We start from the raw sequence: 27,729 nt of genomic DNA, 5'->3' as shown, positions 1-27,729 counted from the left end.
ATTCTCTGTTTATCAAATAAACAAAAAGGAACCCTGTAAATGCTTGTCAAAGTCTGCTGAAGCTTCAGGCCCAAAGCCTACAGAGATTAATGACTTATTTGTATGGTCTTTTAGAACCTTGCTTCTCAGTGGGACTCATGAACCAGCAGAACATCAAGATCACCGTGAATCTGTTAGAAATGCAGAGGCTGGCCAGGTGTGATGGCTTACACCTGTAATCTGAACATTTTGGGAGCCCAGGAGTTTGACACCAGCCTGGTAAACATAGGGAGACCCCCACCCCCTGCCATCTCTACAAAAAAAAAAAAAAAATCTGTTGGGTGTGGTAGCATCCACCTGTAAGCCCAGTTACTTGGGAGGCTGAGCCTGAACAGGAGTTTGCAGCTGCAGTGAGCCACGATTGGGCCACAAACTAAACTCCAGCCTGGGTGATGCAGCCAGATCCTGTACCTAAAGAAAAAAATGCAGAAACTCAGGCCCACCCAGACTGTTCTACTGGAATCTTGAGAGCTGCAAATCATTGATTTTCAGCACAGATGATTTTGCCCACCCCCGACACTGACTTGAACAAACACTAGCATAATTTCTAGCAGCTCAAGGCCATGTTTCAGGGATGGCCCAGGCCTCCTTGGGTCCCTGCCAAGGGAAGCTCAAGGCTGCCAAAACAATTTACCATTTGTTCCAGCCAATGCAGATCACAGCCTTTTTTTTTTTTAAATTGCATTTTAGGTTTTGGGGTACATGTGAAGAACATGCAGGATTGTTGCATAGATACACACATGGCAGTGTGATGTGCTGCCTTCCTCCCCTTCACCTATATCTGGCATTTCTCCCCATGCTATTTCTCCCAAACTCCCCACCCCCTGCTGTCCCTCCCCTATTTCCCCCCGACAGACCCCAGTGTGTGATGCTCCCCTCCCTGTGTCCATGTGTTCTCATTGTTCAACACCCCGCCTATCAGTGAGAACATGCGGTGTTTGATTTTCTGTTCTGTGTTAGTTTGCTGAGAATGATGGTTTCCAGATTCATCCATGTCCCTTCAAAGGACACGAACTCATCGTTTTTTGATGGCTGCATAATATTCCATGGTGTATATGTGCCACATTTTCCCTATCCAGTCTATCATCGATGGGCACTTGGGTTGCTTCCAGGTCTTTGCTATTGTAAACTGGATCACAGCCTTCCAACCTCCCTCTTCTTTTTTTGAGAATGAGTCATGCTGTGTTGCCCAGGCTGCAATGCAATCGTTCGATCTCAGCTCACTGCAACCTCTGCCTCCCGGGTTCAAGCAGTTCTACCACCTCTGTCTCCTAAGTAGCTAGGAATACGGGTGTGCATCACCATGCCCAGCTAACTTTTGTGTTTTTAGTAGAGATGGGGTTTCCCCATGTTGGCCAGGCTGCTCTTGAATTCCTGACCTCAGGTGATCCACCCACAATGCTAGGATTATAGGGATGAGCCACAGCACCCAGCCTCTCCCTCTTCTTAGAGGGCTTACTTCATAAAATTTATAATTGTAAATCTTTTCTGACCCTTTGAGAGATACCAATGTATCTTCTGCAGCAAAGGAATGTGTTTTTCTTTTTCTAGGAGCCATCCCTTTGTCATGTAATTATCTGGAATGATAAGGCTGACTCCTGGTCTCTGTGGGAAGCTAGTATCCTAACTTTGATAAACTTGTTAGTAGACACAGATAGTCTAATCACATGGACCAACCTCCTTACCAGCTTTTTGTAAGTTTCCACTTCCCCAGTTCTATTTGTACCTCCTCCCTCCCCCTTTAAAATTCCATCACCTCTGCACAGATTGGAGCTAAGCTCAGTTCTATACTGAGGACTCTCTCCTTCTGCAGTAGTTATTGAGTAAAATCTGTCATTATTGCCTTTAGTGTTCAGCTTTTTAAGGCTCCATTTTAATAAGGTCATAAAAAGCCCTGAATGGTGGGAAAAAAATATGCCCATTTTACCAATGAGAGAGTTATATCTTTGCTTAAGATCACACTGGTAAACTAGAAATTGAACATGCTTCATGACTCAATCCAGGGCTCTTTCCAAAATACACGCTAATCAGAAAGGGAAGACCACATTGCACATGAGGACCCAAGGGAAGAAAGTTGGTGAGAGCACTCACAAAAAACCAAAAAGGTTTCTCTTGATGCATCTCCATTGGTGCAATGCCCTCTGAGGCTTTTTTTTTTTTTTTTTGACATGGAGTCTCACTCTGTCGCCCAAGCTAGAGTACAGTGGTACGGTCTTGGCTCACTGCAACCTCTGCCTCCTGGATTCAAGCGATTCTCCTGCCTCAGCCTCCTGAGTAGCTGGGATTACAGGTGTGCACCACCACACCCATGTAATATTTCGTATTTCTAGTAGAGATGGGGTTTTACCATGTTGGCCAAGCCGGTCTTGAATTCCTGATATCAAGTGATCCATCCACCTCAGCTTCCAAAGTGCTGGAATTACAGGCGTGAGCCACCACACTCAACCTCAGATTCTTCCTTAGTTGCAAGAGAACTGTTTCAGCATCAAGTGTCTTAGGTATTAAAGTTTTAAGTTTAGGTACTGACTTATCCTATCGGTAGCTGGAGTCCCAGGGATGACAGGTACCAACTGTGTGCAAGTACTGAAGGCTGTGGTCTCAAAAGCTGTAGAACCTGTAATCCCAGCACTTTGGGAGGCCGTGGCGGGTGGATCACGAGGTCAAGAGATTGAGACCATCCTGGTCAATATGGTGAAACCCCGTCTCTACTAAAAATACAAAAATTCAGCTGGGCATGGTGGCGTGTGCCTGTAATCCCAGCTACTCAGGAGGCTGAGGCAGGAGAATTGCCTGAACCCAGGAGGCGGAGGTTGCGGTGAGCCGAGATCATGCCATTGCACTCCAGCCTGGGTAACAAGAGCGAAACTCCATCTCAAAAAAAAAAAAAGCTGCAGAAGCCCAGCCCTTCCTGGCCTGTACACACCCCGTGCAGCCACTACTACATGAAATCAGATATAGGCATGGTCTTAGTGGGTCTTAGTCTTGAACCACTCGCCCCTAACTCACTCTGCAAACTCAGTCCCGATGTTCTCCTACTTTCCCAGCTTTACCTCCAACGTCTGTATCCATTCTTGCTTTCCGGGGTAAACAGTGACTCCCTTCTCCTCCTAGCTGGGCCGTCCTCTGGGTAAACACTATGTCTGTTTCCACCTCCACCTTTCTACTCCTGGGCCAGTTTGATGCCTTGATGCACTCCAGCTCCCTGGGAGCTCTTGCTGATCTCACTCAAACTTACACAATGAGATTCAAACACAGAAGATTATGAAATTAAGTTATACTTCATCCTCTTTCTGTCTTTTCTTTTCCTGATTTGTCATGTTAGGCTAAAAGACCCAGAGACAAAGAGTTACCAATTTTATACACCAAAGTCATTCCTCTAGGAAAGACAGCAAAATTACTAACATGAATGATGGGATGAATTCTTCTGGTCATTTTCAAACCACTTTGATTACTATAACCAGAGGAATTCCCCCAGGCACTTTACCCCTCAGCCATGGAGAATGTTGATTTTTTACTTTCAGCCAGCATTATGGTAAATACATTTTTATTATTAGTTTTATCAGAAAAGCTTATACATACAGGTGATTTCTGATGCATAATTTTATTAAAGCCAGAGATGGTCACTTCTTCTAGAGAAATAAATCTCTGAGGTGAGAATGGAAGACAATGAAACAAGCGACTCCACGTTATAATTTACATTTGTCAAACTATCCCAGAGCATGCCAATTCTATTATGAAAGTACTACTTTGACATTATGAATCAAATTAACAGAAACACAGAAGCCAAAAAACCTTAAATTCTGTAATCTTCAAGTCAATCATCACTTTTCTTAGGTTTTTGAAGACCCGAAAAGAAAAATAACTTCAAACACCAGCACTCAAACAACATACACATTTGTAATCAGGCACAGCAATTTTTTTTTTTTTTTTTTTGAGATAAGAGTCTCAGTCACCCAGGCTGGAGTGCAGTGGCCTGATCTTGGCTCACTGCAACCTCTAGCTCCCAGGTTCAAGTGATTCTCCTACCTCAGCCTCCCGAGTAGCTGGGACAACAGGTGCACGCCACCACACCTGGCTGGTTTTTTTTTAGTAGAGACAGGGTTTCACCAAATTGCCCAAGCTGGTCTCGAACTCCTGATCTCAAGTGACCTGCCCACCTTGGCCTCCCAAAGTGCTAAGATTACAGGTGTGAGCCACCATGCCCAGCCCAGCAGTCAATTTTAAGTTTCATATTTTCCAGGTTTTAGCTTAATAATTCTCATTACTTTTTTAGATTTCTGTCAGTTTTGTTTTGGGGCTATTTTGCCTTACTGGGCCTAAACAGAGTATTAAAATACATTCATTATCCATACTAAGAATAGAGTATAAGTGGGTTTCTCACTCCTGAGGGACACAAGTGGAAACAACACATCCCATGAACATAGGTGAATGCCCCTGGTTATCCCTGAGCTGGGTAGTTTCACACAATCATTTCTTCTCTGAGGCCAAAGTCTGTGGTTTGATCATCTTAGCAGCTTCCAGAACAGAAAGTAGGTTTACTTTGTCTCCAAATTCTTTTTCTCGGTGCTCGAGAAGAATGCCCTAAAAGGAAACAAGAGGTAATGTCAGTCTTCATTCTAAGTCATTCGTTCATCAGACAGACATCGAGGGTCAGCTGTCTGTCAAGCCTTGTGCTTGAACAGCAAAGAACAGAGATCCAAATATGGCCTGGCTCCTGCCCTCAAGTTCAGTCTTTGGGGAAGATAGATTAAGGAGGGCCACATCTATCTGGCCAGTACCAGCAGCTCTCTGGAAGCAGGAAGTCAGGAGTGACTAAGCATGACAAGGGCAATCAGGGAAGGGCTCACAGATGATAAAGCATGGAGGGTAACCAGGATGTCTACAGGTAGAGATGCAGGTAAAAGAATGTTATCAGGTGAAGAGAAAAAAAAATGAAGCTAACATAGAAAGGCCACAAGGTGTGGAAGTGGAGCTCAGAGATTAGACTTTGGAAGGCACTGAATGACCATCTAAAAGAGAGACCCTCTTTTTCCTTTAGTCTTCCTAAGAAACTGGAAGCCACTCTCTTCTCATATAGTGAAGAAAAATGCACTAAGACACAGGATTCCCCAAAGTTACCTAAAGTCGAAGGTTATAAAAGAGACAAAATAACATGTTTGAGATCAGCATCAAGGAATCCTTGTTAGAGTTCTTTGATCCATTACATCTTAAAAAGAAAATCTGTAAATATGCTGTGTCATTATTTATAAAGACTTAAAAGTCCCACCACACTGTGGTGATTACAGGGAAGCAGATCAGAAAATTATATTTACTTGCTCAATAAACCATAATACAGACATTACAAATACTAAGAATAGGCCGGGCGTGGTGGCTCATGCCTGTAACCCCAGCACTTTGGGTGGCCAAGGTGGGTGGATCACCTGAGGTCAGGAGTTCGTGATGAGCCTAGCCAATATAGTGAAACCCCATCTCCACTAACAATATAAAAATTAGCTGGGTGTGGTGGCAGGTGCCTGTAATCCTAGGTACTGGGGAGGCTGAGGCAGGAGAATCACTTGAACCTGGGAGGCAGAGTTTGCAGTGAGCCAAGATTGTGCCATTGCAGTCCAGCCTGGGCAACAAGAGCAAAACTTCGTCTCAAAAAGGAAAAAAAAAGGAAATCCTGCCACCCCCAATTTTAGACTATAAAAGCTCTATACCCAACAAGAACTGAGGTAAATCCTGAAGCTCAGCTAGCCAGTTAACGTTCCACCTGGGAGAATGAAGGCCAGGAGCTCCAGGGAATACCAATAAAGTTAAACAACACACCTAGCAACATCAGAAATGTGCCAGTAGGGCCCCTGAGCACCAGATGAGTCATCGCCAGGCAAGAAAAGGCTGGCAGGCATGCCCATCCCTGCCCCAGAGGCCACGAGAAGGCAGAGGCGAGTAGGTGAAAGAACCCTACTATGCCAGAGGAGGAAGAGGATGGGCAACCCTCTGGGGAAGTGGCCTGCCCAAGCATATGGACAACAGGAAGGGGTCACTGGGAACCACCTCCAAGGAGAGGCTAGGGGCAGGGCAGGGAACGGCCCCGGGAGTTCAATAGATTTGAGTTCCTAAGTTTCAGTTCCATTGGACCACTTAGCTGTGTCTTTGCCTGAGTTATTTTAAATCTCTAGGCCCCCTACTGTATATGTAGATGGGAATAAAAACACCTAACATCCCAGATTGGTTGTGAGGAAGACGTGAGATCATGTACATGAGCATGTAGAACAAGACAGGCACTCAGTGGAAACCATTATTACTAAGACATTTTGACAGATTTACCAGAAAATTAGTAAATTCGTTTATGTTACATCAGATACCAATTTATTCTAAATTCTAATACTGTCAAGTGAATCAGTTACCAAGCTATAAAATGAAAACCTAAGAAATAAAGCTTAAACTTGAAGGATTTCTATTCCCTTTTATTCCTTGCAAATTGGTAAGAGTATGTAATTATCAACATCAATAGTGAGATCCAACAATGCAGATAAACCCCATCTTTCTACAGAAAGAAAACACTTTCTACAGATTAATGTTACATCCAAGGTTGAAAGAGACAGGCTAGAACTCAGGTACCAGCTTCCAGGTCCTTCTCCATATCCTTCCCTCATCTACTTTTTGAGATGGAGTCTCACTCTGTCACCTAGGTTGGAGTGTGGTGGCACAATCTCAGCTCACTGCAGCCTCTGCCTCCTGGGTTCAAGTGATTCTTCTGCCTCAGCCTCCCAAGTATCTGGGACTACAGAAGCACATCAGTACACCTGGCTATTTTTTAACTGTTTCTTTAGTAGAGATGGGATTTCGCCATGTTGGCCAGGTTCGTGTGGTCTCGAACTCCTGGCCTCAAGTGATCCACCTGCCTCAGCCTCCCAAAGTGCTGAGGTTACAGGCACGAGCCATGGTGCCCAGCCCCCTCGTCCACTTTGCCCCATCCCTGCTACACATCTTCCTGGCCTCTGCTGACACCACCCTCCAGGGCAGGGGGAGCCACCATGGCTCAAGGCTGTCTATACTCTGACACGAACAACTGCACACCTGGCTCTTGGGCCTACAGAGATCCCATCCCTCCTTTCCACACCTTCCCCTAGGGCCCCATGCTGCTTCTGGAGCTTCACAACCAGAACTATGATAATAGCCTGTTTGCAGAGGAGTCAGATACCTTTCCTAGGCCAGCCCTGACACCAAGACCCCCACAGGGAAAAGCATCATCTTCCTGCCACCTCCTTGTTACTTCCCGTAATTAGGCCTGGTTCTATTCCTTCTTTCTGTCTCAGTTTTTTTTTCTGCCATCCAACCATGGTGGCCTGGAATACTGCAAGGGAGTAAATTCATAAACAGAATAAAACTATGCTTCTATTCAAGCACAGAAAACAAACTTCAAGTCAGCAAACCTGGGCTCAGCCCCAAAATAGCTGCCAATGGGCTGTGCTCTTTGTGCAATTGCTCATCCCTTCTTAGTTCTAAGTTCCTTGTCTGCAAAATGATCAAACTGTCTCATGGTGTCACTGTAATGAGGGAGCAGATTCAAGTATGAGGTACTAGCAGAGAAAGATGTGTGATAAACAACAACTGCCTTCCCTTGCCTTCTTCATGTCTCCTGGCTTGCTAGAAAAAAGGATAGGAGACCCAAAACAGGGAAAGTCAACCCCCACTCCAGCCCCTGCTCTCAGGCTCACAGACACAGACACCTACAGACCCACAAGTAAATACCAAGAACTTACCTGCTTTCCTGATCCCACCACAAAAACTCCCCCGAGGACAAAGCCTTCTCCTTCCAGGTTTCCAGAGAAGCCTCCATTCCAGGCTCGGAAGAAGTTGTACCACACTCCCAGACGGATAAATCCCATAAACATCATCTTCCGCCTTTGTGGACCATAGAACTTTTTCTATGGAGTGAGAAAGACAGATCCCATATGAGTGGTCTACATGCCTGCCTTCCCCAGGGAGGAAAGGCTCCCGACCGGGCATTGGTTCTCAGGCAAAGACTCAAGGCCTGCTGGCTCATCTTCTCTCCCACCCAATACACATACCACCCCCACTCAGGTCCACTCTTTTTTTCTATTTTTGTTTTTTGTTTTTTGAGATGGAGTCTTGCTCTGTCATCCAGGCTGGAGTGCAAATGGTGCAATCTTGGCTTTCTGCAATCTCTGCCTCCTAGGTTCAAGTGATTCTCCTGTCTCAGCCTCCCAAGTAGCTGGGATTGTAGATGCCCTCCAGCAGGCCCGGCTAATTTTGGAATTTTTAGTAGAGATGGGCTTTCACCACGTTGGCCAGGCCGGTCCCAAACTCCTGACCTCAAGTGACCTGCCCACCTTGGCCTCCCAAAGTGCTGGGATTATACGCATGAGCCACCATGCCCAGCCCATCCAGGTCCACTCTCAACTGCCCAAGGAAACAGAACCCTGCTGGGTCCAGTTTCTGACCTCAAGGTAGGCCCAACTTAGGGAGACATCTGTTGCTTTCAATTCTGACTCTAACTTCTCACTAGTCTTGCACCTAACAGGATGGTAACAGTGCTACATTCTGCAGAGGTGGGAGCAGAAGAGAAAGAAATAAATGAATTACGGGATGGGGTGTGGGGCTTTGTGCTAGGCCCCCAACAGTGGAGAACCCTGTTGGAGTTTCAGCTATTTCGTAGTCTCCTAGTTCACACTGCAGGAAAGGCTCAAGTAATACATAAGCTCAACTTACAATGGGGTTATGTCCCTATAAAACCATCATAAGTTGAAATATCTTATATTGAAATGCATTTAAGGTGCCTAACCTAACATCATAGCTTAGCCTAGACTACCTTAAACATGCTCAGAACACTCTCATTAATTTATAGTTGAGTAAAATCATTTAACACAAGCCTATTTTATAATGAAGTGGTGAATAACTCATGTAGTTTACTGAATATTGAATGTGAAAAACAAAATGGCTATATGGGTTCTTGAAGAAATGTAGGAATTAAATGCCTACCACTTCCACACCATTATAAAGTTGAAAGACCATAAGTCAAACCATCAGAGGGCCAGGGACTATCTGTAATTGAAAGGACAGCTTTAAAATGTCTGATCATGCCCTGCTCTGGGGGTTGAAAAATGCCTTGCAGGTTGAGGGCAGCTGAAGGGGAAGCCAGCCTCCAGCTCCAGGCCAGACATACCTGGGCCACCCGACTCTCCACAGCTGAGCACAATCCCCAGCAGTCTGTGTCTAAAAGGTGCCCAGCACACGCACCTTTTCATCCAGGAAGATTTCTCCTTTGAAATAAGGCTGGAAATCCTTCACTTCATTCTTGATGTGCTCCTTTACCACTGCATAGAGGGGGACGCCAAGCTCGTCCAACTTGGGTTTCAGGGAGGACAAATCCGAAGCTTCCTGTGGATGACACAGGGGTTCAGGGACCTCTGTCCCAGTTGGCTCTGGGCCTCCACACAGAGTGCTGGGTTCCCTCTGCAGCCCAGGCTTCTTGTCTTCTCCAGTGGGAAGAAGAGATGAGGCTCCTGTTATAGCTGTCCTGACCAGAGCTTGGGAGCAGCCATACCCAAACACTCCTGCCCACAACGCTTCTCTCCTACCTCATCTCCCAGCCCCTTCCCTGCACTAGACCAAACTAACACAAGGGCCCAGCAGACACACGCTCCTCTGGCCATAACCTTCCTTTCCCTCTTCAGCTCAGCCCTACCCTCTGGAAAGGTATCCCTGTTCTAGAAAGGTATCCCTGGCTAGTCCACCCTGGAGAAAAGCCCTACTTCTCTGTGCATATCCTATCTTCCCTGTTCGGTGACATTTTCTGTACTGAGTCTGCCTGTTATCACTAAGTTGAGTGTTGTCTCTTAGATTCCCAAATGTTTCTAACAGTTAAAAACTATGTCTTCCATTTCTTGGAACCCTTGGTGCCTAGAACATGGCTGGATATAAAATAGGTGCTAACTACCAGGTGGGAAGATTTGAAGGGGGACAATGGGGAGAATGCAGCTGAGCTGAGAGATACCCTTGACTCTCAGAAACTGTATGCTAGATGAATGAAGGAAACTGCATGAGTCATGGTAAAGCTCAACATGAAGAACTCAATCCGTTCTTCACATTTGGTGCCAGAATTAAAGAATCAGGAGGAAATCCTTTTAAATGCAGTCTACTCACCTCCAATACAAATACGCTGTTGCAATTACATTTAATTTTTCATTTATTTTCTAGAGTAAGAAAAAAGACAACTAATGAAGCAGAATTGATCACATTTATCAAGAACTTCAGTGAATGGCAAATTTTGCCCTAGAACAGGGGACTACAGTGTATGATATAATCGAAAACCACCTGCTTGTGACATGAAAGGTCATTTGTCTGTTTTTGAGATGGAGTCTCGCTCTGTCGCCCATGCTGTTCCCCCATGCTAGAGTGCAGTGGCACAATCTTGGCTCACTGCAGCCTCCAACTCCTGGGTTCAAGTGATTCTCATGACTCAGCCTCCTGAGTAACTGGGATTACAGGTGCATGCCACCACGCCTAGCTAATTTTTTTTATTTTCAGTAGAGATAGGGTTTCACCACGCTGGTCTTGAACTCCTAACCTCAAATGATCTACGTGCCTTGGCCTTCCAAGGTGCTGGGAATACAGGTGCAAGCCACCACACCTGGCCTTTTTATTCTTTTTGAGAGTCTTGCTCTGTCGCCCAGCTACAGTGGCACAATCATAGTTCATTGTAGCCCCAACCTCCTGGGCTTAAGCAATCTTCCTGCCTCAGCCTCCTGAGAAGCTGGGACTATAGGTGCATACCACCATGCCTGGCTTTTTTTTTTTTTTTCCTCGTAGAGACAGGGTCTTGCTATGTTGCCTAGGGTGGTCTCAAACTCCTGGGCTCAAGTGACCTTCCCACCTCAGCCTCCCCAAGTGCTGGGATTATAGGCGTGAGCCACTGCGCCTGGCTGAGATGAAAGGCCTTACTTACTTTTCCTCGCTCTTTATTCCTGGTATGGCACTATACAAAGTCATGACATGTAAACTGAGTCACTACCTACTATTTGGGCCACTCAAAATAACTCAGACTACCTTCCGTAAATTTGGAAACGTAAGTTTCCACTAAATGTTCTGTGAGAGCACAGACCAGTACAGAGGGAAACAGGTTATAATTAGGGAGAGCTGTTGCTCTTGGAAACTTCTGGGTTTTAATGGACCTGAGAAATCAAGTCAAAACAGGCTTCCATGCTGTTGCTGACTTACCAGCCATTGCTGACTTAAAAACAGAGGAAGGGGCCATAAGCCAATGTACATAGGTGGCCTCCAGCAGCGGGAAAACGCAAAAGAAATGGATTCTCCCCTACAACCTTCAGAAGGAATGCAACCAGATTCCGCTTTGGAATTCTGACCTTCAGAACTACAAGACAAATTTGTGCCGGTTAAAGCCATTGAGTTTGAGGTAATTTGTGATGGCAATAGGAAATTAATACATCTCCCCAATCAGTGTGGCTTTGTTACAACCTCTGTACCTGTTTCCTCCTCTGTAATGAAAATAATAAAATGAAAGTGATACAACAAGCTCTATTTCCGAGGGCTATGGTGAGGACCCATTGAGATAGCAGGCACACAGTGCCCCGGGGGTGGGGTACCGCAGGCATCACATGCATCCAGCAGCACGAGTAGGTTCTTCACCAGCCCAACCACACAAGCACAGCCCAAGCATGGAGAGATCAGCAAGGCTGAAAGGCAATGCCTCAGGGTCAGGGAGGGCAACCAGGGGAATGAGGATGACAATTTGGATGGCGCCACAGCCACTGCTTGAGATGAAAAGTTGTCTCAAGAGCAGGAGGACTGTCATTCCCAGTTTTCTCCCAGGCAGGGCAGTAATTTCAGAATCTGGGTCTTCTGCCACTGACTGGCTGTGTGACTACAAACAGGCCACAAACCACTCTGGTCCTCAGTTTTCCCACCTATAAAGGGACAAGGCTAGACCCAAGTATTTGCAATATTCCTTCTGACACTAGCATTTTGTGTTTCAACAATCACAGATCCTGCCTTCCACTGATAAGCTCCCTCACTTACAAACAGATGATGATGTCTTCTCTTCGAGGGGCCAACCTGGAGACTACCCAGTCAGTGAGCTCTAACTTTCAACAAACTCTCATGCCAAATGCACTACTGGCATGACTGAAATCTCACTAAGCTACAGATTGAACGCCGAGAGCATACAGCAAGGAGGCCGAGCTCACATTTGTGTGGCTCTCCGCTGTCCACGATGGTCTCTAGGGGCTCCCCAAGAAGAGGGAGACAGGCAAGTCTGCTCTAACAGGCGACCTTGAAGTGCTTCCTCAGACATTGCAGCTTTATCACAGGGAGGGGCTGACTACAGCTGAATCAGGTTCAATCCAGGCATCTCCTATGTCTGTGCTGAGCATCAGGGGCAAGGAATTGGACCTGGTCGTTGCCCTTGATTAAATGGGAAGATGGTCCAGGACTCAGAAGGTACAGCACAGGGTGAAAGGCCCGGGAATACTAAGCGAAAGTCAGATGTGTTGCTAACCCCAGTAGAAGAGGCTGAGTTGGTAAAAAAAAAAAACAGAATAGAGCACAAATCAAAAAAATACCTAGAGCAAACAACAGAACAGACCAGTGTAGATAAAAGGCTAAAGCTGGCCCTTGGATCTGGCTGGAAAGCACTGGCCCCTACTTGCCAGGATCTTCTTCTCTGAATAGATCCTCATCGGCACTCACCTCTCGACAGAGGAAACAGCCTGGCCTCCGCACAGCCATAATCACAGCTCCATTTTTTTCCCATAGCTCCTTTGCTTTCAAAGTCCTTGGTTCTAAGGCAGAAAAAAAGGAAATTCAATATCTCCTCCCAGCCCACTCCCCATCACTAAGCAGCTCATGAACCACACGAAGTCCAGCCAAGGTCAGAGACCAGGGCTAATAGAGGCCCTGGGCAGGCATTTCACATGCGGGAAAAGACACACACACAAAACACAGACAGATGGAATAGTCACCTTCCTGAGGAAAGTTAACCAAGCTTAACAATCCTATTATATCCTAGTCGGTCCCTCCCACCATAAACATCCTTTTTCCAACCTGAACATTCAAAAGTGGAACATTTCTGGAAAAATGGCTATTTCGTCTATTGCTGATGTCATCAGATATTGTAAAAATAATCCTTTAGAGCAGAAACATGGCCCAAACTGAAAAGGTCTCAAATTTTTAACCTAAACATGTTAACTGCAATATATTAACAGAGGAGGACAGAAGATGCCCAGCAGTAAAACGCTTTGGGGTAGTACAGTACTGTATGTAGTTCAAGCCCAGCTCTAAGGTCCGAATAAGTCTGAATCTAGCTGCGTAACCCTGGGCAAGTTATTTTTGCTCTTTGAACCTCAGCTTCCTCATTTGTAAAATGCAAATATCTCGCAGCTCCACTTTAGACTACAGGGCATATTGAAAGATGAATATAAAAGTGCTCACCACAGTGTTTGGTAATAGAGTTAGTAGTAATAAGGGCTCAATAAATATGAGCCCTTATTATTTTTGTATTTCCCAGAGGGATCCATGTTTCTGTGAAATGTTATGTGGAAAAAAAAGGTGGGGTCAGGTGGGTGAGAGGGTGGGGAGAAGAGTCTATAATCGAGTAAGATTGCAAAACCGTGAGTTGAGCAAAGCTTAACAGATCTCTCTTAATATCTTACTAAGGTGATCTGCTATGAAACTGCACAATCTCCTGCCTTCCTTTGGCAAGTTGCCTTACTTACTGAACAGATGATGAGGACTTCCACCTGGGGCGACTGACACGGTGACCACGCCATCAATGAGACCTTCACCACTCAAACTCTCTTGCCACACCACTGGCATGACTGAAATCCCACCAAGCTACAGCTCTAACACTGAGAGCACACAGCAAGGAAGCAGAACACACACATGTGTGTGGCTCTCAGCTGTCTACGATGCACTCTAGGGGTCCCCCAGAAGAGGGAGACAGGCAGGTCTGCTCTAACAGGTGACCTTGAAGTGCTTGAAGCGCTTCTTCAGACACTGTGGCTTCATCACAGGGAGGGGCCAACCATGCCCAAATCAGCAGCAATCCAGACGCCTCATTCTAATAAGCATATATCTGTGCCGAGCATCAGGAGCATGGAATTGGATAAACGGTGTCTCTCACACTTATTCACTCACGAACTCCTTTTAGTTTGATGATCCCACAAGCCTGAAATTCCTCAGAATATACTCTGGTAGGGCTGGTTTAGCAAAAGATTGTAATTACTACTACACATTACGGAGCAATTTATCATTATAGTTACAAAGACAACAATAGAGAAGGAAAACTGCTTTTGATAGGAAAAGCTAAAATATAAAACAGCACCTGCACCAAGCACAACTAGGTACTACTATGTACCATGGAAAGGAATATGCCAAAATAAAAATAATTACTGTGTTAGGGTAATAGAATTACTGCTAGTTTAAAAAGTGTTATTAAATTTTTCCTAATGTTGTTATATTATCTTTTCAATTAAAAAAGGAGAGAGTTTAGAAAGAAAACAGTAAGTACGCCTGTATCCCAGCTCCTTGAGAAAGTACTGAGACCTGAAGGGTCACCACTTACCGTCCTCCAGCGTTTTCAGGTCAATATCCTCCAGGTACTCCAGTGCTGCTTTCTGGGGCTTGGACAGAAACACGTCTGTGTTGGCCAGCAGCAATGCCAAGGCAGCAGCCCCCAGGGCTCCCGCACCAATGGACCACATCCCCATGGTGAAGAAATTTGGGTCCTGGAGGAAAGACATTTCTGGAGATTGAGAGGAAGGAAGAGGGCGTTACTGCTCCCACAGGGTAGCTGGAATTTCATCTCCCAGGCAAGGCTCTGGCAGGACAGCCAACCAGGGGTCAGGACAGGGGAGGAGAGCAGCAGTGTCAGAGGCAAGACTGGACAAGGGCTGCTAAGCACCTGCTGCCACCAGAACTTGGGGATGCAGCACACACATGGAGGTTTCTGCACCACGGAGCTCACCAGGGCGTCAGGAGTGAAGACAACGGACAGCCTTCTCAAACGCTTCCTTTGCTGCTCTCTCTTCTCATGCCCCAGGTTGCAGCCCCCAGCTCTGTGGAGCTGTGCTGAGCTACGTTCCCTGTAGGCAGACTACTTCCTCATTCCCCTTCTCATCAATGCCCGATTCTCCCTCACAATCCAGGTGGCTCAGCTATTGCCTCCCTGGGTAGGGGCAGCTTTCTCTTCTGTAATCAGAGGATACTTAGGACACCAATCACACTGTTCTGTTCCCATCTTCTTTCCTCTTTAGTTTGAGGACCCTCCAGAAATAGGGACCATATCCTACTCATCAAGGCCCCAGCCAGTGCCTAGCAGGGCCTCATTAATGGTAGGCAGGCAGTAATTTCTCCCAACTGAGAAGAGCTTTATTTCTCCCTCAGTATAGAAACAAAACAGGTTTATAGTAAAAACAAACAAACGAAAAACAAATACAGAGAATACATGAAACCACAGTCGATAAGAAAGCAAACATTCTCTGAAGTACCACCTATTGAAGGCCACTGTTAAACACTGGTATGTAATCTGATGTTTTTCTCCCATGAACAGAACTACACAGATGTCTGCCAGACAAATGCAGGTATTGTATCAGAAAGAGGAGGTCCTATGGCATCTGCTTCAGAGGAGGCTGGGCAAAAGATGGCTGCATAAGGTCTCTGCCACTGAAAGGGAGCTACAGGTGGGTTCTGTCAGAATTCAGCCTTGTTCCCAGCTTCTGCCTGGCTGCCTCACTGAGGATCCCTCCAGCTAGGAAGACTTGTGCCTCTGGGTGGGAGCTCCTGGAAGCAGCTCACAAGGTACCCCCTCTAGCCTTCCTTCTTCCACAACCACTTATAGTATCTATTTTTCCATTTGGTCCTCACACCATCCTAAGCTCTGCCATATACTGGTGCCTTCCTCCATAAGTACTAGCCTGCTTCTGTGTGCTTAGATCACTGGGAATAGGCCAGGCAGTGGGGGAGGTAATTGTGTGGCCCACCTCACCCCAGCCCATCGAACCTCTGACTCAACTCTCCCCTGCAGGACTTGTGGCCGGGAGAGGATGTCTCCAAAGGATCAGGAAAGGCCCTGGAAATCCGAATGTCACTGCCAAGGGTAGGGGCTGTGAGGGGTGCACTGCATGAGGTGGGGATGGGAGGGACTCGGTGGTGACTTTGGGAGGAAAAGGTAGTCCAAACCAGCACTGAAGCCACCTGGAAATTCCTATTTAAGAAATAAAAGAGGCAGCCATAAAAAAGAATGAAATCATAGCCTTTGCAGCAACATGGATGGAGCTGGAGACCATTATACTAAGTGAATTAACCCAGAAACAGAAAATCAAATACCACATATTCTACTTACAAGTGGGAGCTAATCAATGAGTACAGATGGACATAAAGATGGAAATAACAGACACTGGGGACTCCCGAAGAGGGGAGGGTGGAAGGCAGGGAGGGGAGGGGTGAAAATTACCTATGAGGTATAAAGTTTACTATTTGGATAATGGGTACACTAGAAGCCCAGTCTCCATCACTACACAGTATACCCATGTAACAAATATGAATATGTACCCCATGAATCTAAAATTTGTTTTTTTAAAAAAAAGGAATAAGAGAGAACCTTGGTTGAGTGTGGTGGCTCATGCCTGTAATCAAAGCATTTTGGCAGGCTGAGGCAGGAGGGCTGCTGGAGCCCAGGAGTTTGAAACAAGCTTGTACAACATGGCAGAACCCTGTCTATAAAAAATTGCCAGCCGGGCGTGGTGGCTCACTCCTGTAATACCAGCACTTTGGGAGGCTGAGGCAGGTGGATCGCCAGGTCAGGAATTCAGCCTGGCCAATATGATGAAACCCTGTCTCTACTAAAAATACAAAAATTAGCCGGGTGTGGTGGTGGGTGCCTGTAGTCCCAGCTACTCTGGAGGCTGAGGCAGAAGAATCGCCTGAACCCAGGAGGCAGAGGTTGCAGTGAGCCGAGATTGTGCCACTGCACTCCAGCCTGGATGACAGAGTGAGACTCCATCTCAAAAAAAAAAAGAAAAAAAAATTAGCCAGACATGGTGATACATGCCTGTGGGTCCAGCTACCTGGGAGGCTGAGGTGGGAGGATCACTTTAGCCCAGGACTCCAGCCTAGGCGACAGGATGAGACCTTGTCTTTTTTTAAAAGAAGAAGAAGAAGAAAAGTTCCAGGTAAGGGGGGTAACCAAATAAAAACAACATCTAAGAAAGAGGAATTTGGCATCTATACACTTGGGAAGGGGAAAATTGGTATGTGCGTGTTGGGGAAGGGGGTGCTACTACAGTGTGTCTGACATGAGAGACCTGCGCTGATGGAGAAGTTTCTTATTACCCACTACTCAAAACGTAACCCATAAATGGCACCATCTAGAAATGCAGACTCTCAACCCCCACCTTAGAATTAAGGAATCTTACACTGCCTTTTAGTCAGACTGGCAGGCAATTCATAAGCACATTAAAATTTGAGAAGCATTGTCTTAGAGCAAAGAATTTAGGACTTGTGCTTGGTTGCCCATAAGCTGCCAGAATAAAGTCAAGTCACAAGGGCAGTCTGGCTTTGGGGAGCTGGGCCCCCTCTGCTGTGACCCCGAGAACAGCCACATTACAGACACGCACACATCTCTACCCCTCTGCCTGCAATATCCTACTTCATTTTGTGCTTCATGACTCAGAGGCCTCTTTAAGGCGGCTTCCCTGATGTTCTGCCAGCCCCCTACTTCCAGCCTCCCACTTCCACTCCCAAGAGGTGTTGATTCACCTCCTCCTCAGTCCCATGCCCAAACATCACCCACGATCCTTTTGATGTGCCTGACATACTGGTTTGGACCTGTCAGATTTCTCTCCTTTGGCGATACCCCGAAGTTTATCTCTGAATCTCTCATGCCTAACTCAACACACATCTGGTATACAGCAGGCTCACCACAAGTGCATGATGGAATGAATTCAATAAAACTGAATGTCAAAGACAATGGCTTATGGACAGCCAAAGTTCTTGGGACAAGCAGGAAAGAACCTGTCACAGGCCTGCTTCCAATTCTTTAATGTGGCAAAGTTGTACATTACTGGATTATAGTTCACAGCACAATTAGGAGGAAAACCACAGCTCTTATTTGCTTGCCGTAAACAAGAGATTCCCCAGAGCCTGAAACAATTTCTGTACCTTTATGTACTTCCAAAATGTTCCTGGATTTATGACTTGTATGACTCAGGAGCACACGGAATGGTCTCTGATCACAGATTTGATGGCATTTCTGCGTCAGGATACAAAAACCAGCTTACATCTACCCCACAAATGGACTCTGACTCCTGGGACGCATCAGTGCGTTCAGAAAGTCCAGGGCCCCTCACAGTCAGCTCCACATTCTTCCAACACACCCCTGCTACACTCAGAGGCAAACAGCCTCTACCTTCTCACTGCCCAGTGATGGGTGTTTGGCATGTCTGCTCCTGAGCACAACTCAACTAGACTCAACATTTATTTCCAAATATTTATTCAGCACTAACCCGTTCAATAAATGGCGATTTGGGAGGACATGAAATGATACACAATCCTCAAGAAAATATGAGCCTGGTACACAAATCACAAAAAATCAAGTGAAAAGATGAGGCAGCTTGGGAAAGGTATGGACATGAGGCTACGGTGGTGCAGGAATGAGAGCCAGTCTGGGTAGCCACAGAAGCACCCAGAAAGAAGCGGCTTTGGAGCCAGTATAGGACACAGGAGGCAGCATGGACAGGTTAGGCTGGGACGGAGCCAGCTAAGCCGGGAGACAGAGGGCTGACTGGGGCAGGTGTCAGTGTTGAAGGAACCCTGAGAACTCAAACTTCTGGGTTCCAAAGACCCCCATCTCCATATCTCAAGTTCAAAGGCTGGGTACAATATCCTGACCTCAAAACCCCCAGAACTGCTGTTTTCCAGTCCCGCACTGTGATCCTGAAAGTGTGAGCAGAGAATCAGCCCTCTGGGGCAGTGGACCACATCCTCGGGCACTGAAGCACCATGCTGAGAGTGTTATCAGGACCAGTGGTGAGCATCAGGCCTCTCCATGGACAGACTGCAGCCAGTGGGCCTGTAGCAGCCCACTTTTGTGCCATAGAAAAACAGAGAAAATTCAGTTCCGGGAATATCTGGAGAGCACACAGGCCTGGGCTCTTATCCAAGTCCCCTGGGCTACAAAGCAACTCCCATCCTGGCATGCCTTGAAGCTTATACTACTGTGAGTTGCTGCACAGTGAGCAGACCCTGAATTCTGAAATCACAATTACTCTCACCCACAAAAAAGGACAAAGGAACTTCAATTTCTAAACAGAACAATGCATTTTCTTTTTTTTTTTTTAAGAGATGTAGTCTTGCTCTGTCGCCCAAGCTAGAATGCAGTGGCACCATCTTGGCTCACTGTAATCTCTGCCTCCTGGGTTCTAGCAATTCTCCTGCCTCAGCCTCCTGAGTAGCTGGGACTATAGGTGCACACTGCTATGCCTAGCTAATTTTTTGTATTTTAGTAGAGATGGGGTTTCACCATGTTGCCCAGGCTGGTCTTGAACTCCTGAGCTCAGGCAATCCACCTGCCTAGGCCTCCCAAGTGCTAGGATGACAGGCGTGAACCATTGCACCCAGCCAGAACAATGCATTTTCACGTGGGCCTCTAAGATTGCAGGGGTATGGAGGCCAGCAGTCGTCCGTACTTCTGCAGTCAGTGGTCTCAGAAGCCAGTCAGTAATGGCCGAGTTTTATTCACTCAGCAGTTTTGTGATGCAGAGATTTTCCTGTTTAGCCGCTAACACTGAGGTTCAGAGAAGTTCAGTAACTTCCCGTGTCACAGAGCCAGCAGGCAGCGGCATTACAACCTGGATCCGAGTCAACAGGGATAGGACTCCAAAGCTTGAAAGACCAACTTTCCTCCCCACACATTCAGAAGTGGGTTTTCATCTGCTGTAATTGTTGATTCACACACACACACACATACATACATACACACAGACACACACACACACACACACAAAGAGAAAGAAGTGGGTCCTGGAGATCCAAGAGTATGATTCCCTTTGTCTTAAAAAGAATGTTTTTTTAATCACCTTATTTTTTTCAGTCATCATGTACAGTCAAACCATATTTACGCTAAAGGAAATTTACCATACACCAGATGTTCCTTCTCTTTCCTCCCCTTCTATCCCCCCACTTCCATTCAGGAAGGGGTCAATTTCTCTGAAACAGAATAGCAGGGTTGTTTGCAGAAGAGCCAGCCCCCACCTGACACAGCTATAGCATTCAGTTCCCCACTGCTGGGCTTATCTGATCCACTCTCTCCCACAGAAGGTGAAGCAGGATAAGGCCACAAACAAACAACAGCTGTGGCAGCTCAGAGTGGCAGCTCTGATCTGAACACGGGGGCAAGAGGGTCCCTAGGCTAAGTTGAGTCAGCTCCTCCCCAGGCCCCATTTTTCTCAACTCCATAAGGAGGTTCCTAATGATCCCCAGTGACATCCGATAAGTCTAACAAAAACAGGTCACTTTGGAGTCAGAACATTCTAGGTTCCTCAACATCGCCCCTCGTTTCCCCGGTTGCAGTTTCCAGCTTTAAGACCCTGTCTCTTCCCCACACAAGGCACCTCCCCTCCTCACATGGTCTCTAACCCTAACCTTGGACAGTTCAAACCTGGAAACAAGACACTCACCATCTACGGTGTCCACACCTCTGCTTCTCCTGACAAAGCAGCATACCCAGGGGCGAGCAGGCGGGCCTGGGCGGGCAGCAGGGGGAGGGCTGGAGGCGGGACTAGGCCCCTAAGCTCAGTCGCTCCATAGGCAGGACCAGGCCACCCAGAAACCCTGGGGCTCCTTCAGCTGCCAACAATCAGTCTCCAGAAAACATCTAAATGGAAGGCTGCCAAGGCCCCCTAGCCCTTCAAAAAGTTGAGCAAAGTTTTGAGTCATTTGCAGTCATGCAGATTGTAACATTTCCCAAGTGCCAATAGACTCCTTCTCTGCTATCTAGTGCAGGCTAAAGAAGCAAAGCCTGTAACACAGCCCACATGCCACACTCGTGGAAATAAAAGAAGACATCCCGTTCCCTGTGGCTCCTTATGCAGCCTGTTCCCTTGACCCATTCCTCACCCCAGGCCTGGAAAGTCAGCTGGCGCCTGAGGCCCCTCACCTGCTTTCCCTCCCTTTTCTGCCACATCAGTGGCTTCCCTCAACCTACACTCCCTTCCTGGGTGACTTCTACTTCAGCGCTTCACCCACCACTTTGGTAATGACTTCCGAGTCCCTATTGCTGTTCCTGACCCAAAGTTTCCACTTGGGGGTTTTGGAGGTATCTCTGTTGTACCATGTCCAAAACTAAAGTTGATTTCTCTGCTGGAGTTCCCCGGCTCAGTGGATGACACAAGCATCCAGTTAACTGCTCAAGCCGGAAACTGGGGGGATGGGGAGGTCACATATGAACCTTCATTTGCCTTCACTGCCCACATCGACTCAATCATGAAGTTCTGTCCATCTTCTAAAATGCATATGCTATCCATCCTCCTCTCGACCTCACCGCTGCTGTCCAAACCCAGGACCCTATAACTCTACCTAACATATTTCATGAACCATGGAACTGAACCTGGCTTGGCTCTAGTCTGGTCCTCTACAGTTTATTTTCCATGCTGTAGCAAGAGCCATCCCAGTACCCCCAACCTGATTATGTCTTTCTCTCGCTTTCAGACTCTCAGTAACAAGAAACTCCTCAGCATGCCACCTGATGGGCCCACCACAGATTGGCTTAGGCTCACCTTTCTGGCCTCATCCCTGCCACTACAGCACCCTTGCCAGACCACTCCCTGTGCAAGTGTTGCTCACGTTGTTTCCTTTGCCTGAGATGCCAATCCCCCACCCCATGTCAACCCAGTAAATGCCTACTTATTCATAAGGTCCAACATGCATAACACTTTCTCTCCAAACCCCTTCCTGAAAGCCCCAACAACTGACTGCTCATTCACCTCTTCTATAGCATCCATGCGTGTGCGTACACACTCACAACCCTGCAAAATGCACAAATGGACTTCGTACATTTTAGTTATTTACATGTCTGTCTTCACAACACAGTGGCACAATGCGTTGTCGTCTTCATGCTTCCATCCCCAGGACTCAACACAGTTCCTGGTAATTACCAGGCCTTACAAGTTAATGAAATGATCTGAATTTTACTCTTAGAATTCCACAGTGAGGCAGACTTGGAACTTACAGTTACTCAATTCCAATTTCAGCTCAGTATAAAAGGTAATTTTGGACAGGGCTGGATTGACGTTAAAGGAAACAATCTAGTTAAGGTTACCTAAGGACTTAGGTAACCTTAGGCTGGGTTCTCACTCTACTGCTCACTAGCAGAGCGATCTGACATAAGCTAAGACACTTGGGGCCTGGATCTCATCTGCACAGACAGAGGAAGGAACTTGAAATTCTATGAGGTTGTCTCAGCTCTGACATCCAAAGATTCGAAAGTACCATGTGATGGCAACTACAGGGATCTGATGTCCAGAAAGCCATGGGGACCCCTGCCACCACTGTCCTCCTGCTGGGTGCGCACATTCACACTGCCTCCTTCCCTGGGCCTAACTCCCAACTGTCCTAGGAGCTGCCACTGGGCAGGAACTGATGAAGTCTTAATGAAACAAAGTATCAGCACTGGGTGGGTTAATTCATGTTTGAAATAAGTAGAGAAAGCATCATATTCTAACACCTGCCTAGGCCAGCCCCACCCAGGGAATCCTCCCTCTTCAGAATGAGCTGGCCTGAGGCAGAGACAGGGGAGAAGCAAGAAAGGGTGCTGAGGGAGACAAAAAACTAACAGTACACAGGAGCTTCCTTGCCTCAGGCCCTCAGTGAACAGGCTTGAAAGGAGGCTTCATCTTCCTCCTCTTGTCTCCTCTGTTCCCCTCTCCTTCCTTCAAAGCTCTAATTCAGCTTCTCTTTTACTGTGTAAATGAAGAAACTAAGGCTCAGAGAAGAGGCTGGCTAGTCCAAGGTCACATGGGCAGGGCAGGTTGTCAGTGGCTGCGCTGGGACTCAGGTCTGGGTCTCCCAACTTCCAGTCCATGACTGTCTATCCTGCATTGGACACTCTGGGTCCTGGGCAGCCAGCCACAGGCCAGTGGCCTCTGATGCTGGAACAGCATGGGAGTCTGGGCTTAGGAAGTGGTGGGCCCCGGCAGGTCTTGAAGCCTGTTCACTAGCCTCAGGCAAGCTAGGAGCAAGACTGCGCCTAAACAAGCCTGGGAAATCTGCTGTCTAGAGAGAACATCAGCCTCTCCCAAGCCCAATCCTTGGTAAGCAGTTTATAATCTGAAGCCAAATGTCTTCTTAAGGGTCTTACTGCCTAGTCTCAGGTGAGAAGCATTCTGCTCCTCTCCTCCCCACAGTAACAAGACTCTGTCCATTCTTGTCTAGCAGACTGATGACGCAGGCACGCAGGGCCTTATGAGCAGCAGATATCCTTCCACCTATCCTTGTCTTTAAACACCACAAAACTACTCACTTTCAATGAGCTCTCACCTATCTGCCTCAGTCTCTAACACTCAGCTTTGCTCTTTGGGGTGTGTGTCTGCCTGGTTCTGGCCCAGCCCTCTTCTCAAATGCCAGATTCAGAAACCTCTGAATAGATGCTGAAAGCAGAACAAGAGGACACAATCAGCTACTGTGAAACCCTGAGATACAGCCAAGAGTGAGGAATGTGGGGGCTGGGAAGGATCTTTTCCTCTAAGTCATGCTCAAGCTGCAGGGGCTCCCCAAAGCGCAAGCCATTCTACTCTCATTTGCACAGTCTCCTGTCTAGGCTCAGAACACCGGCTCCATCAAGTTATATGGGTGTGTGGATAGGAAGACAAGGGCAGCACCACAAGAAACCATGGGCTAAAAGCCAAAAAATGCTGTTTTTTCTCTTTAACTTTGAGAGCTCATCTCATCCCTCTGAATCTCAGTGTCTTCTTAAAAACAAGGGCACTTTAAAGAGTTGTCATAAAGAATATAAGGGAGCAGCAATGTGCAATGCAGCAACACACTAGAGAACTGTAAAGCAGCATTACTTTTCTCTTCTTTGCAGGGCTCAGATTCACTCACACCCCTATGAAGACAGGACCTCTGAAGTAGGACAGACACAAAATACTGACCTTCTGCAGCTGTGTCACTGCAGGTCTGCTTTCTGGTGAACATTCGAGGTCTGTTGGGAACACGCTTGTCTCAGCCCCTCTGGCCAGCATGCTACTCCTGCAGCAACCAACACTGCCTCCTGCACTAGCAGTGCCACAGAAGGCAAAGGTCCAGCTGTAATTTCCCTGTGCCAGAGGTCACTGAGCTCAGAGGTGAGGCTGGCTCCCTGCACAGCACCTCGGGATGGTTCTTGCCACACAAGCCTCAGCAGAAAACGACTTGGAACTTCTCAACATTTCACAAAGAGGCAAGAACCCAACTAGAAGGACAGATGCCTTATTTCTTAGGAACAGAGCCTGGGGCTTGAGCCACAGAGTTCCAGTCCTATCCAAACTTTCTGAGCACCATTTAAATGACACAAAATGATGAGACAATTATCAGAAATGTCATTTGTACCCCTTCAGGAGTAAGGCAGAAGGTCTCAACTAAATGGTATGCCCTTATAAAAGAGAGGGATATAGGAAAGACCGAACCAAGAATACCTAAGATGTAACTTTACTTCTTGCAAGCCTTATAAACCTGGACAAGGAACTGTTTCACATCAGTAAAATGAGAATGATTCCTTTATTACCTTCTACAGAGTTGTAAGAATTAAAGGATTAAATGTACAGGAGGTGCCCTGTGAAGTACCGTACAAAAAGTGCAATAAATACGACGTATAATTTTTCCTCATTTCTAGAACAATGATTGCCCTCAAAATGTTATTTGTACACAAAATGGAGAGTTTTCTGATGAATGAGTATGGTAAGGAGTCGGGGTCTGCTGTCGGAATCCCAATTCTCATTCTCCAAAGCTGGGCCCACGCAGGAGCATTGGAGACTATTCAAGCTGACTCCTTCACAATGCTTTTCATAACAAATCCTGATTATTTTCTTTTTTTAAAAAAACCAACTGCCAGGTTCAAAGGAAAATACATTAAAATAAAACGAAAAAACCTAAGCTGAGTTCTGGGTTGTTGGGCTGTGGAGACAGCATGGCGTAGTAAGGAAAAGACGCACAGGAGCAGCTGTGAATCCCGGTCTGGCCATGGACTCCCGGGTGCTCCCTCCCCACAACCCTGGCCCTACTGAGCGTTAAGTTCCCTCCCTTTGCCTCTAACGATCTCCACCTGCGCCTTCACCGCCCGCTCCAGCAACAACCTCGGGGGCAGCCTGTTCAATTGGTACCTTGCTCATCTTTTCGTTTCCGGACCTGAGCAGGGCTATGAAATTTACAGCTGGGCTCTACCCAATTTAAAGAGGGGCGGTTGTGACCCTTGGGAACGAGGGGGAACAAGTGCCACCGAGACGCCGAACAAAGCTAGAAAACGCGCCCTCTAAAAAGACACGACCGTAAACTGGCACAGGGGCGAGGACGGCCAGGTCCGCACCTCCGGCTAGCCGGTACGCCCCCGGGGCCACGCTCCAGGACAGAGCCCTCTACTCTGTTCTTTGTCCCAACAATTCGCGGAGATCGGAGCCACCAGCGTTACTCAAGGCTTGAGGGCGGGGACGAGGGGACCCTAGCCCGCCGCAGCAGCGCCCCGCCCCCGCCCCGGGTCTCTAAAGTCCGTGCGCCGGGTTTTTCCACCCGCAGCCGCGCGGGGCGGGGGGGCGTCGTCCTCCGAGAGAGCGCCGGCGCCGCAGCAGCTCCTAGGGGACCTGGTGCGGACCCGAGGGACACGCCTCACCAGCCCAGCACCCATCCTACCGCGCGCCGCCGCTTCTGCCCTGCCTCAGTTTCCCCACCCACGCCGCATCAAGCCCCGCCTACGGACATCACGTGCCTCGCGGAGCCGGTAGCGCAGCACCTACCCGCAGTGCCGCCCTCTAGCCGGCCTTCTCCCGCCCCGACGCCCGGGCGCTGAGGGGCCAAACCGCCCGGCCCCGAGGGTCCCAAGGGCGGGCCCCGCGCCTGCGCAGCTTCGCGCCTGCGCTTCCTCGCGCGCCGCCGCGCCGCCGCCACGTGACCCCCCCGCCTCCGTGGGAGGAGCCCCGGGCCTTCCCCGCCTCGCCGACCTCCGGGACGGGGACTCCCAGTCCCGGTGGCGCTCGAACGTGTCCCCCACCGACCGTTCTATGCACAGCGCTCGGTCGGTTCACTCCTCGAGTCCGCGAACCGAGGCCCCGACGCGTTCTTTAGGGCGCTGCGTGGGGCAAAAGAAGGCGCTGGACTCTGCTAATGGAGTCTGGATGCACCTGTCCTGCAGCCGAGGCCAGCCAGCTTCCCTCCAGTCTTCAGCCTGGTTTTGGATAGCTCTTTTGATAGTCCCCCTCCCCATGGGCAGGGGGAATTTTAAGGACCCACACACTCCGAAGAGCCCCTTCATGCTGTGTGTACCGATTCAGGATTGCCAGCCTCTATCCTACACTCACGTCCCCTTTCACTCCAAAATGCTGGCTCTGGGGCGGAGAACGACGAGAGCAGCCTGCGGACTCCGGGAGACGCTGGAGTGGGTTTGTCACAAGTCCGCCCGTTCACTTACTCCTCGTGTTGGAAGTGCCCACACTTTCAGGAAAGTAGGAGGTTGGGCCTGGCGTGCTGGCTTATGCTGTAATCTCAGCACTTTGGGAGGATCTCTTGAGCCCAGGAGTTAAAGACCAGCCTGGGCGCCATAGTAAGACTCCATCTCTACAAAAACCAAAAATTAGCCAGGGATGTTGGCGCACGCCTGTGTTTCCAGCTACTTCGGGACTGAGGTGGGAGGATCGCTTAAACCCGGGAGGCGGAGGTTGCAGTAAGCAGAGATCGCGCCATTGCACTCAGCCTGGTCACGCCAAAACAAAACAAAACAAAACAGAGAGAGGCCCTGTCTCCAAAACAAACAAAAAGTAGGAGGTTGGGAAAACATCCTTTCAGAGACAGCAGAGCTGACTCACAAGACCTATCAGTGGTTCGCCGGGTTCGGTGGCTAACGCCTGTAATCCCAACGCTTTGGGAAGCCAAGGCGGGCTGATCACTTGAAGTAAGGAGTTCGAGACCAGCCTGACTAACGTGGCAAAACCTTATCTCTACTAAAAATACAAAAATTAGCTGGGTGTGGTGGCATGCATCTGTAGTCCCAGCTGCTCAAGAGGCTGAGGCAGGAGAATCGCTTCAACCCAGGAGGCAGAGGTTGTAGTGAGCCAAGGTGGTGCCACTACACTCCAGCCTGGGCAACACAGTGAGACTCTGTTTCGGAAAAAAAAAGACATTATCAGTAACAGTGCAAAGACCAGTCACAGGGCAGCGTAGGGTGAAGTGGCAAAGCAGGCCGACGCCCGCGGATCAGAGGTGGCCATTCGCCTGCAAAGCCTTTCCCTCTTCACTTGGGAGCTGCCCACGGGTGTACAAAGTCCAAAGGCTTCCGTGATTTACTTCCTGGACTTACTACTCAGACTCCATGTTCCATGTAAACTTACAGCAACATTTGGAGAGCTTGATCTACTCAAGGGGGTCTCTCCTTAACCAGACTGAGTTCCTCCACTTCATCTCTGGGACCCCAGAGCCTGGTCCAGGGAC

General features: G+C 47.9%; 1 protein-coding gene across 6 annotated transcripts; it reads right to left on the bottom strand.

Moving 5' to 3' along the window:
• Positions 1 to 3,621: 3,621 nt before the first annotated feature.
• On the bottom strand, positions 3,622 to 26,834 carry PRXL2A (peroxiredoxin like 2A). Of its 6 annotated transcripts, none has more exons than XM_032259246.1 (6): positions 26,714 to 26,834; positions 14,627 to 14,806; positions 12,754 to 12,845; positions 9,286 to 9,426; positions 7,788 to 7,952; positions 3,622 to 4,620 (listed from the first exon to the last, which is right to left on the bottom strand). In XM_032259246.1, exons 2-6 carry the CDS (start codon positions 14,802 to 14,804, stop codon positions 4,507 to 4,509), a joined length of 690 nt encoding a protein of 229 aa, XP_032115137.1. In that variant the 5' UTR covers positions 14,805 to 14,806; positions 26,714 to 26,834; the 3' UTR covers positions 3,622 to 4,506. The 6 variants fall into 6 exon arrangements, with proteins under 6 accessions (XP_032115137.1, XP_032115140.1, XP_032115139.1 ...); XM_032259249.1 differs by lacking the exon at positions 26,714 to 26,834 and adding an exon at positions 26,301 to 26,315 and having other exon boundaries at positions 14,627 to 14,789; XM_032259248.1 differs by lacking the exon at positions 26,714 to 26,834 and adding an exon at positions 26,043 to 26,195 and having other exon boundaries at positions 14,627 to 14,789.
• Between the last annotated feature and the right edge of the window lie 895 nt (positions 26,835 to 27,729).

This window comes from Sapajus apella, unplaced genomic scaffold (assembly GCF_009761245.1).
Source record: "Sapajus apella isolate SASKATOON/1434 unplaced genomic scaffold, GSC_monkey_1.0 scaffold107, whole genome shotgun sequence".
Taxonomy (NCBI): Eukaryota; Metazoa; Chordata; class Mammalia; order Primates; family Cebidae; genus Sapajus; species Sapajus apella.
This window is presented reverse-complemented; position numbering and strand designations above follow the sequence as displayed.